General features: G+C 46.9%; 1 protein-coding gene across 1 annotated transcript in view; it reads right to left on the reverse strand.

The window, feature by feature from the left end:
- The window catches only part of ODR4 (odr-4 GPCR localization factor homolog), a 48,835-nt gene that overhangs the window by 29,837 nt on the left and 6,963 nt on the right, over positions 1–12,035 (reverse strand). The window contains 4 exon segments of the mRNA XM_075615488.1: positions 4,669–4,792; positions 6,135–6,241; positions 9,043–9,138; positions 10,688–10,828. Coding sequence (XP_075471603.1) covers positions 4,669–4,792; positions 6,135–6,241; positions 9,043–9,138; positions 10,688–10,828 — 468 coding nt within the window.

Consider the following 12,035-nt stretch of genomic DNA (forward strand, 5'->3'; position numbering starts at 1 on the left):
AGCTGAAAAAATTCAAACCTGCACGGATAATGGGGGTGTGTGTATGTTACTGCCCCTCTTGCGGGGTGGGAGGTGGTAGCGGGGGGTGCTCCTTCCCCCCCCCCCCCCCCCAGGTCCCCTCACCGGAGCCTCTCCCGGAAATCCCCTCACCGGAGCCTCTCTCTGCTCTAAGCAGGGGAAATCCCCTCACAGGGGCCTCTGCCTGCTCTAAGCAGGGGAAATCCCCTCACCGGAACCTCTCCCGGAAATCCCCTCATCGGGGCCTCTCCCTGCTCTAAGCAGGGGAAATCCCCTCACCGGGGCCTCTGCCTGCTCTAAGCAGGGGAAATCCCCTCACCGGAGCCTCACCCTGCTCGTCTAAGCAGAATACTGCGGTGTCGGCGTCCCCCTCTGGAGGGGGCACGGCCCCTTGCAGAGGCCCTCCTGCCGTGCGGAGGCCCCCGCTGCCATGTGCGACCCCCTGCCTTGCGGGTGAGTGTTTGTGTGTGTGAGTGACAGACTGTGTGTGTGAGTTTGTCTGAGTGAGAGTGGGTGTCTGTGTCTGTGAGTGTGTCACCCTCTCTCCCTCTCCCTGTGTCACCCTCTCCCTGTGTCACCCTCTCCCTGTGTCACCCTCACCCTGTGTCACCCTCACCCTGTGTCACCCTCTCCCTCTGTCACCCTCTCCCTGTGTCTCCCTCTCCCTGTGTCACCCTCTCTATCCCTCCCTCTCCGTGTCACCCTCACCCTCTCCATGTGTCACCCTCTCCATGTGTCACCCTCTCCATGTGTCACCCTCTCCCTGTGTCACCCTCTCCGTGTCACCCTCCCTCTCCGTATCACCCTCTCCCTGTGTCACCCTCTCCCTCCCTCCCTGTGTCACCCTCTCCCTGTGTCACCCTCCCTCTCCCTGTGTCACCCTCCCTCTCCCTGTGTCACCCTCCCTCTCCCTGTGTCACCCTCTCCCTCTCCCTGTGTCACCCTCTCCCTCTCCCTGTGTCACCCTCTCCCTCTCCCTGTGTCACCCTCTCCCTGTGTCACCCTCTCCTTGTGTCACCCTCTCCCTGTCTCTGTGTCACCCTCTCCCTGTCTCTGTGTCACCCTCTCCCTCTCCGTGTCACCCTCCCTGTCCCTGTCACCCTCCCTCTCCCTGTCACCCTCCCTCTCCCTGTGTCACCCTCCCTCTCCCTGTGTCACCCTCCCTCTCCCTGTGTCACCCTCCCTCTCCCTGTGTCACCCTCCCTCTCCCTGTGTCACCCTCCCTCTCCCTGTGTCACCCTCCCTCTCCCTGTGTCACCCACCCTCTCCCTGTGTCACTCTCCCTCTCCCTGTGTCACCCTCTCCGTGTCACCCTCTCCCTGTGTCACCCTCTCCCTGTGTCACCCTCTCCCTGTGTCACCCTCTCCGTGTCACCCTCTCCGTGTCACCCTCTCCGTGTCACCCTCCCTCTCCCTGTGTCACCCTCCCTCTCCCTGTGTCACCCTCCCTCTCCCTGTGTCACCCTCTCTCTCCCTCTCCCTGTGTCACCCTCTCTCTCCCTGTCCCTGTGTCACCCTGTCCCTGTGCCACCCTCTCCCTGTCCCTGTGTCACCCTCTCCCTGTCCCTGTGTCACCCTCTCCCTCTCCCTGTGTCACCCTCTCCCTGTGTCACCTCTCCCTGTGTCACCCTCTCCCTCTCCCTGTGTCACCCTCTCCCTCTCCTGTGTCACCCACCCTCTCCTTGTGTCACCCACCCTCTCCTTGTGTCACCCACCCTCTCCTTGTGTCACCCACCCTCTCCCTGTGTCGCCCTCTCCCTCTCTCTGTCACCCTCTCTCTGTCACCCTCTCCCTCTCTCTGTCACCCTCTCCCTCTCTCTGTCACCCTCTCCCTCTCTCTGTCACCCTCTCTCTTTGTCTCTCATTCTCTCACTGTGTGTGTCTCTCATTCTCTCTCTTTCTCTGTGTGTCTCTTTCTCTGTGTGTCTCTTTCTCTGTGTGCTCTTTTCTCTGTGTGTCTCTCTTTCTCTCTGTGTGGGTGTGCCGCTCTCTGTGTGTGTGTGGGTGTCTGTCTGTCTGTCTGTCTCTCTCTGTCTCTCTGTGAAGCGCCGACGTCCAGACACTGGTTAAGGGGTTCAGGAAACTAGTCATTCACATCTGGCTTTTATTTCTAGATCGACATTGACACACACACACGCACACACACGACTAATTGTAGTATAATGTAATACAATAAATACATTTATGTCAAAAACGAATGTTGTTCTGACTAGGAATTTATTAAATGTATTTTATTTATATATTTTATTTTAAAGCAGGGTTGGGGGCGGGACTAGGGGCGGAGTTGGGGGTGGGACTAGGGCGGAGTTGGGGGCGGGACTAGGTGGCGAGTAGATTTTTTGGTTGGGCGAGTAGATTTTTGGGTGATTTGTCGAACACTGTATATATATATATATATATATATATATATATATAATATATATATATATATATATATATATATAGCTATATAGATAGATAAGGGTGTCCCTTGACACTTTTTCTACATAAGCCGAATGTCCCATTGTATATTGCGGAGGCATATACATAATACGCCCCGTGAGCAATTACTGCAAGGCGGACCCTCGGGTAACAACAAATACATTACTATTACAGAGTATTGTATGTCTTCTTGCGAATGATAATTTAACCCTTTGTGGGGGTGTTTGTGGCCCTGAGTGCTTTGGGAGTTTTTGTTGCCAGCAATGTTCAAGTCTCAATAACCATGATAAAGCAGCAGTCTGAGGGCCGCCGTTCAAGCCAGATTTCCTGCTGCTCTTTCCAACGGTGCTTTTATTTAAAAATCTGATGCTTTAATATAAACCAGACACATTATAATATGCTTTTTCCCCCAGCAGATCTTGTATATAGTAATACAACCCGTGGAGTAATGTTCCCCCCACATATTACAGAAATATGCCTTTCAAATAGTCCAGTGTACGGTATATAAACTTGTATAAATCTATCGTTCAATGTCCCATTTACATAAGCAATATATTATTATGTTCATCGCTCAGAGCGAGCAAAACATGAGGGATATTGTTAGTACAGAACGGCTTGAGCAGCATGCAAGCTCCAGAACCGGTGGCTAACGCCTCCCTTCCTGCACTCAGCATGGCACACACGTCATCAAATATACATTGGTTTAATGCGTGCATTTAGTACAACATTAAACATTCATAGGCTCTTATTGCAGTGGGACGCCCCTAGCGCCGCAGTTAAAGGCATAGCAAACCTAAATGAGAGGATTAACGGTGTGGGGCGTCCGATTCTGAAGCATGGACCCCCCCGCAGGCTTTTTCCAGCCGCGGCTCTGGGGCAGTAAGTATCGCTACATCTGTAAACTACTATTGCTACAGCTGCGAAGGGTCCCCCACTGCAGGCCGTGAGAAGAGGCCCTAAACACCTTCTCACCCGTGGATACCAGGGGATACCGTGTCTGCCGGGTGCCAGCTTATGCCGTGAGGGGCGGAGTCCAAGTGGACCTACCATATAAGCGGATTAAGCAGTCGCTAATGGACTCCCCTGGTTTAGGGTGCCCCATTTCTTTCCCATTACAGCTCCAGGGAGTGAAATAGCGGCCGGCCATTGGACAATAGCAGGTTTCTATAACAGGGTGGCATCTGGTTAAACCTCTGTCGCATTCTGTGTGCCGCATGCAGAGCGAAGCTCACTCTGATCTCTATTAATCAGACAGGAGCGGTCAGTGACTCCATGGAAGAAGACAGAGCAATGGAGATGCACCCCACGGGCAGCACAGAGAGTGAGGGGGAGAGAGACAGCATGTCCAGCTATACTATAATTCAGAGAGTTTGTTTGTGCGGCAATGCAAATCCAAAACGCTTAATCCTAGAGCCATCAAACGTGGCATGCGATCTAATAGGATCAAAAGGATGAGCGTAGGTGGGGTTTTGGTATGTTTAGCACATAACTTCATATCACACACACAAACACACACACACACACACACACCTTAGGTATGTTTCCGTACATACCTAAAGGTAACCTTTCAATATTTATTCCCCACGTGCCCCCCTCCTATGGCGTAACGGTTACATTATGCAGCGCTCAACGGGTTAAAACACTATTTTGGTTTCAATAATAAAACCAGTTTCTTCAGCAAAGGCATAAACTAATTAAATGATTTACCAAATAGTTATTTTATTATCATATATATATATATATAGACCATACGATACCAGTTGCAACACGACATCAAGGGACAGCACGCAGGTAAGTAAATCAAAAATGTTCTATATTTGATAGAAGACACAAAAACCGACGTTTCGGTCCCCCAGTGGGACCTTTCTCAAGGTGGTGCAGGTCCCACTGGGGGACCGAAACGTCGTTTTTTGTGTCTTCTATCAAATATAGAACATTTTTGATTTACTTACCTGCGTGCTGTCCCTTGATGTCGTGTTGCAACCGGTATCGTATGGTCCACACACACACACACACACACACACACACACACACACACACACACACACACACACACACACACACACACACACACACACACACACACACACACACACATATATATTTATTCCCTATATATATCCCTATACTGTACACAAACATTTAATCATAGATCAATGTTTATGGCTAACTTTTCTTTCAACAAATGATCCCATCTACAATTCCAAGGAGCATTATTTCATTAGAAGTGCCCGCCCCTCATTCCATACATAATGGGAATAGAGTAAAACGCGCGGGTTCCACATGTTGCCCTCCTAATGGCAGGATTTCCTCTCACCTTTGGATCTTTAACATCAAACGTGCGGCAAATTATTCTTTAAAGAAAGAAGAAAATAGATGTAAGAAAAACAAAATCTAATTACATACATAGTATACACACAAGAAGACCCTCCTACTGTCTGTATATGTTCTCCCTACTTATCACTTAGAGTGTAAGCTCTTCGGGGCAGGGACTCCCTTTCCTACTGTTATTTTATGTGTGAAGCGCTTATTCCCATGCTGTGTTATATGATTAAGTCCCGTGTATTACTGCGGTGACGCGCTACGCATACAGACGGTGCTCTGTACATGAAGATACATATATATTACAGTGACTTTATTTTCCTGCAGAACGCACGTGCTATGGAAAGAGGCAGCGTCACCTCTAATAGTGGGGGCCACACTGACTTTACAGACAAAGAGAACCCCCTGAGGCTACAGCCCAGACACACAGATATGGAGGGGATAAAGACATGTCATGACATTCAGCAACCTGTGCTGATCGTTTTCTTGCCCTTTCCGGCACGTTTTGTGTTAATCTGAGGCTCTGTTCAGGAGATATGAGTTGGAAATAATAAGTGCCTAGATCAGGAACCCCCCTGAGGAGCCCCCAACAGGGCCCGGTTCAGGTAAAGTGACTGAGCGACTGATTGAGCCGCCTGTAATGAAACAGGGATATCCTTAGTACTTGGCCTGGTGGGGGCTCTTGAGGACTGGAGTTAATAACCTCTAATTAGAGTGTAAGCTCTTCGGATCAGGGACTCCTTTTTCTAAATGCCACTTTTATGTCTGAAGCACGTCTTCCCTTTGTGTTATTTGTATTATTTGGTATTTATATGATTGTCACGTGTATTACTGCTGGGAAGCGCTATGTACATTAATGGCATTTTATAAATAAACACATAACTAAGACATAGTTATATATACACACTGGTCTAGAATATTAAGGTATTAAGTCCCAGATCCACAAAACGGTGCTAAGCTTGAGCCGCCTTTACTACATTCATATGAATCAGAGCCGAGGCGTGCTGACGTTTAGCACCGTTTTGTGGATCTGGGCCACTTGATATAGCTGTCTGTGAGTAGGGTTACTGGCTCTACACTTCTTTAAGCCAAGCTGTGCTGAGAAGCTGTGTAATGCTGCAGGGAGAAGCTTATAGGGGTCCATGATAAAATGGACTTCAAGCAAAAGGTGACACCGTGTGCTCATTTGCATGTCATTTCACAGAATCCCTGGCTGCAGTGTATGCCAAAAGATAAAGGGGAAAGGCAGCGTTACAGACTTGTGGGATTTTTATTTGCTGTATGCCATACGGCGGAGGGTTTTTGTCACTTTTGTCACCCACCATAACTTATTTAATGTGTGCTTTAAATATCAAATGAACTGGAAACACATACTTCCTGGTCGCAGAGCACATGTGCACAGCCACTCGATCAGAGACTTCATTTTCCTCCAGGCTCCATAACCTTTTCTTCATAGCTGCCTTTTCTGCTGCAAATAGAAGCTGAGAATGCAGAGACACAATGTTACCCTTATTAGTGCCACACTGCGTGCGGTCCCAATGCTGCTATATACATTCTACAGGCAGTCCTCGTTTTACAACGCTTCGCTTTACAACGAATGGCTTATCCAACGCTATGCAATGCATACCTACAGTATGTTCATTTTTACAACGCCAAAACGACTTATCCAACACTCTTACAACGCTGTGCAAAGTTGTTTATGTGTATATAATATATATATTATATAATATAATATTATACTATATAATATATTATATTATTATATTTTATGTTATATTATATATATAATACAGTATATACACACTATATAATTTATGTGTGTGCTGCGTATCCTATTGCCTGCATAAAATATTTGGTGTATTTTAGTGTTAAAAATGCCTTCAGGAACAGAACCTTTCATTTAAACAGTGTTCCTATGGGAAAACGTGTTTCGCTTTAAGACGTTTCGCTATCCAACGCCATTTTGAGTAACGCATTGTGTCGGAGAACCGAGGACTGCCTTTTTGCACATTCCTTACATACCATGATCATGGAAATGGTTGTTTATTTAACCCTTTCAGTGACAGAGGGATCGCGACACCCAAGTGCCACCTCCGCCACAACCCCTCTGGCATAGTGCGGTCACATAACCACGGGAGCCATTTTGCAGGAAACAGACTCCTCCATTTCGTCAAGGAGCAGATGGCGTCCAGGACGAGATCCAAGCCCCACCCAAAAAAAAACCTCTGTAGGGTATGACATAATCCACTGGAGTGCCAGTCCCAATGATGTAGTGACTATATCCTGGGACACCCAAAGGGTTAAATGAAATACTGGTGTCAACAACATTTTGTACGATTTCTTCAAAATCGCCAACGTTGTGATGTTATACAAACTGCTCTGGGATCACTGCTGAATTATTACAACTGTGGGATTGTTGGAGAACTCCTTGGTACAGCAGATGTGTTCTGCAAGGTGGAGATATGATATTTGTTTTTCCACTCATTTGTACTGTGACTATACAATTTGAAGAAGGGACCTGCGAGGTTTTGAAGTGAAACTTCTTTGCTGGCACCAATCGCTTTCATAGAGACGGAAGTATGTAATGGAAGTGATGTCATTGTTGGTAGAAGCGTCCGTCGTCTAATTCAGCGGTGCGCAAACCTTTTTCTTCCCTCCTCCTCACCTTGGCTCCGGCATTATGACGTTACGGCATCACGTGACCCCGCGCTGCCAGAAGCTGACTGAGCCAGGGTAAGTGAAGTTACAGAGGCCTTCGCTGCTCCCCCGGCATGTAAATTAAACGCCATTGGGAAGCGCGCAGGGCCTCTGTAACTGCCGAGCCCCCCAGTTTGCGCACCCCGATCTAATTGTTTCTATTTAAAAAAAAAAACAAAATACAAAAACTTTTATTTATCCGTGACCTGTGCATTCAATTAAACAAAAATCTGTAGACATCAGTGCGACGCTAGGGTCAAAGTGGCCAGCATATTAAAGGTTAAGCCCAGTCATTGCTCCTACAGGTCAAGATGGATGCCAAGTTTCTGGCATATCGTACTATCTTATTGTGGCGAGTGTGCCCTGGAACATTTATTCCCCATATAATGCAAGATGCTGTATTCAATGTCTCCTTTGTGTGCCGAGCTGGTAATTCACTTAGCCAGCACACAAAGGAATCTGGGTCTGCTATCTAAAAGGTGGGATGGTGAAGTGCGTGGGACACTGGAGGAGTGGGGAGAGGTGTTTACTCATGCTGGGGGAAAAGTCACTCCAAAAGCGGAGTTCATCCGCAACTCTGAGGCGCCACAGGAGGTACCAGGCCGGCACTGGGAACAGTTGCTGGGTATTAGCCCCATCGGCACGATTCCCATTGGTCGGTTCGAATTTCCCACTCCCCTTAAACCTGTCCCTGTGGGATGTCTTATAGGCAGTCACCGCTGATGGCCCGGATTGGTCCATCACTGATGAGCCCTCGCTCTGTGATTGGCCAGCACGTAGCATCCCCGCTCTGATTGGTCAGCACCCCGTCTTCCATGCTTTTAGATGGAGACAGGGAAAGTATGTAAAGCCCTGCCGATTTCAGTTCCACACACTATCTTGGATTTCATAACTTGGTGTATCGCCGAGGTTTTTGCTGCAAACACCCAAAAACGAGGCTCGGTCGAGTAGACGAGCGGGCATTTTGATTCTGCTATTCTGCAAATAGCATACTTGGGGTATTGAGGTACCAGAGACCCGGAGAGTGGAAGACATCCTGTGTAAGCCTACCAAAGTGGCACCCAGCGAGCTAGGATTCCCTCGTAACCCCGGTTCTGGCGAGTTTCAACCTAAAACCTTGTATTCTGCTGGGCTTGTTGGCTCCGGCAGAAATAAACGTATTTTATTTAACTCCTCTATTGTCTGGTGATTGCGATCCCTGGGTAAATGTCCTGGTCTCCTGTAACAGTCATAGGCTGCGTCCATGGTTCCTGATTGCGTGCTGAGGCGCGCGGAGGCTGAGGGAAAGCGGGTGCTTTCCCTGGCCTTAGACCGTGTGCCGTCCGGGGGCGTGTCGGGAGGCGGGCCAGTGACGTCACGGAGCTGGTTCGCCCTCACCGGCCCTGCGCTCCGGCAAGCGCGAAAATTTAAAATTTAGCTAAGACTTATGCTTCCGCACGTTTGCGGAAGCGTAAGCGAGCCCCTGCTAAAGCCGCTCTCATTGCGGCTGCAGGGGCTAAGTGCCGAGCGTAAGCGCACCTTAGCACGTTATGCGCTGACCATGTCCGAGGCCATAGCTACAACACAATAAATAATTTTCACTTGCCTTTCGCAAAGCATTCTGGGAGTCCTTGGAAAGCTCTGGAGATGTTATGAGGAACACACCTATTACTATAAGACCTCCCGGTAGCATCCGGCAAACCTAGAAATGTATACACATACAAAAAAAGAAATCAGAGATATATTTCAAAATGGCATGGAAGAAGTGGTGTCCACCTGTACGTTCCTCTGCCGGCTGGCCCTTCCCAGGAAAACTAGCACAAGCCTAACACTTTGCGTAACTCATGATATAATGAGGGCCTATGCAGCCAGATCAAGTCTCATGCAATTTGTGCGAGTCTCACATATTAGGACTGTCTCCCGGTCTAATGCAGCTTGGCTATGAAGCAAGGAGACCTATACCCCACTGTCTCATGTCATAACCCCACCGCCAATGTCCGATCTAACCTCCATGGCCTAACCCTTCCACCCTGTAGTTGTAGCTTTGGGGAGCGCAGATTTCACCATATAAAAAACAAAGAAATACTACAATAGTGCAATAAGTTCCACAATTATGTGACTTCTAGGTATCAGCCAAAAATGGGGACTCACACTTTCCCAGCAAATAGATAGCAGTTTCTACACTGGTGTAGTCTTAGATGCCTTCAATCTCAGGTGAATAACCGGGATCTCTGCATTATGTTTCTCAATAGAACAAAGATGATGATTTAGTGCAACATTATTTGTTCAATAGGAATATATATTAGAACAAATGGTATTACACTAACATTTTTATCATTAAGCATGGACACATACAAATTAAAGATGAGTGGCTTGCTTGGCTCTTCCATCCTTCACAGTCTGCAGGACAGAAGATCCATGCAAGCTACTCATCTTTAATTTGTATGTGTCCATGCTTAATGATAAAAATGTAAGTGTAATACCATTTGTTCTAATATATATTCCTATTGAACAAATAATGTTGCACTAAATCATCATCTTTGTTCTATTGAGAAACATAATGTAGAGATCCCTGTTATTCACCTGAGATTGAAGACATCTAAGACTACACCAGGGTAGAAACTGCTATCTATTTGCTGGAAAAGTGTGAGTCCCCATTTTTGGCTGATACCCAGAAGTCACATAATTGTGGAACTTATTGCACTATTGTAGTAATTCTTTGTTTTTTATATGGTGAAATCTGCGCTCCCCAAAGCTACTGTACAACTGCAATCCGATTAGAAGAGAAATTGGACCTTCTCTACATAGGGTTGAGCGGCGACTTTTTCACCTTATTCACTAAATTTTACATAATTTACACAATTGCACTATCACTATTTAAGTTATATTAGTGCGTGTATACACCTCTTAGTGATTATATATTTAATATTATTTATCACTGTTTTCACACTTTGTATAGGAGCGCCAAATAACCACTTTTTTGCACCTTCCACCCTGTGTCAGAACTTCCCCCCTCCCCTTGAACCCAAACACTTCCCCTCTGGGTCAACACTCCAGCACCTATTATAACTCCACCCCTCATAACATAATCTCCCCCTCACTGCTCCAAAGGTGAAAAGGGTTCTCCCGCAACTCTCCCGCCTATGGAGTAGACCAATGGATGCAAACACTTCATTGATAACCTTCCTCTGCCACCAGGAGCACTAGTTTAGAACCACTGCCCCATAGCATAATCCTGTGTGTGGGCTTACCTGGCCGGCGTGCATTGAAACCCATTCATCGTCAATTTCATCCAACTTAGACAGAGCGCCTTTTTTCTTCGTTGCTTCGCACTCATGGACTTTGGTTGGTGTTTGAGCTGCCAGAAGCAGGTAATCTCTTTGTGATGAGCACTGGAATAAACATAAAACCATCTCAGAGCTGACATGCTTTTGCTTACATACACTGAGATCCACCTTGTGTGTGTGTCACAAGGTTACACTGGAGAGCTAATGAAGCTATGCAATCATGGTAAGTCACAGCAGGGGACTGGTTTGCTGTAGCTACTGTCCTTTCTTTTGTGTGATATCATTATGTGCAGAACATGCGTTTGCACAGGCACCCCCCCCCCTCCCTCTCCTTATCCGAACTGGTTCTGATAGACACATAACATTCTTCTGAACATCCAAAGAAATTACATTTGCCAAATGCCTGCTCCGAGTGTGGTTACATTTATTTTAAGGTAGTCAATTACAAAGTTACGTCATCTTCAAAACCATCGCTTTATTCACCTTGTTCTCACATGCCAACACTGGTTAAATTAAAGGCAAGGATTCTGGGTAATGACATGCAAATAAGCTAATGTTCCCGCTGTAAAGCCGATTCTTGCTACATCAGCCTGGAACAAGGAGGTACAGATAAGGGGACCCCCTCAGACAAGAGAGAGCTCATAACGGGCAACAAAAAGTGACAAACCCCTCCACCTACTGTAACACAGTACAATGAAGAACAACCCAGGTCCTTCTGCTTCTCTGAAAGGAACACATTCAATATGCTCATTTGCATGTCATTACCCAGCATCCTTGTCTGCAGCATAACCACATGTATGCCAAATGACAATGGCGTGAATGAGCAGGTTTGAGGACTTGCGAAAGCCATGATGAATTCCATTATTGCTGTACCTAGTGCAGGGAAGGGGCTCTGTCACTTTTGGACCCACCATAACAGAATGGTTTTTATGGACAATCTACACAGATTCCCAACAAGCTCTGAGATACCCCAACCATTACCACATAATATATATATATATATATATGCATATAAGTGTCAAAGGCTTAAGACGCTTTGGCCGAAGGGTTACACTAAATCACCCTTTTACAAGAGATATATAGGTATTGCACGGAGTATTGGTGTCGCATTGGAAGTAGCTTTGGGCATTTTTGTTTTATGGACAATCCCATGATTCAGACCAGCAGAAAGTTAACCTTCTGACCGTTCTACATTTTTAGACTACAGTCATTTCTGTTAGAGATTGTGCAAAGAAGAATGACATAAAAAACTTAAAGAGAGAGAGAAGGGGGGAGAGAATTCTACTGCGCCCCCTCCCCGGTACTGCCATCC

The sequence above is a fragment of the Ascaphus truei genome, chromosome 10 (assembly GCF_040206685.1).
Source record: "Ascaphus truei isolate aAscTru1 chromosome 10, aAscTru1.hap1, whole genome shotgun sequence".
NCBI classification, from domain to species: Eukaryota; Metazoa; Chordata; class Amphibia; order Anura; family Ascaphidae; genus Ascaphus; species Ascaphus truei.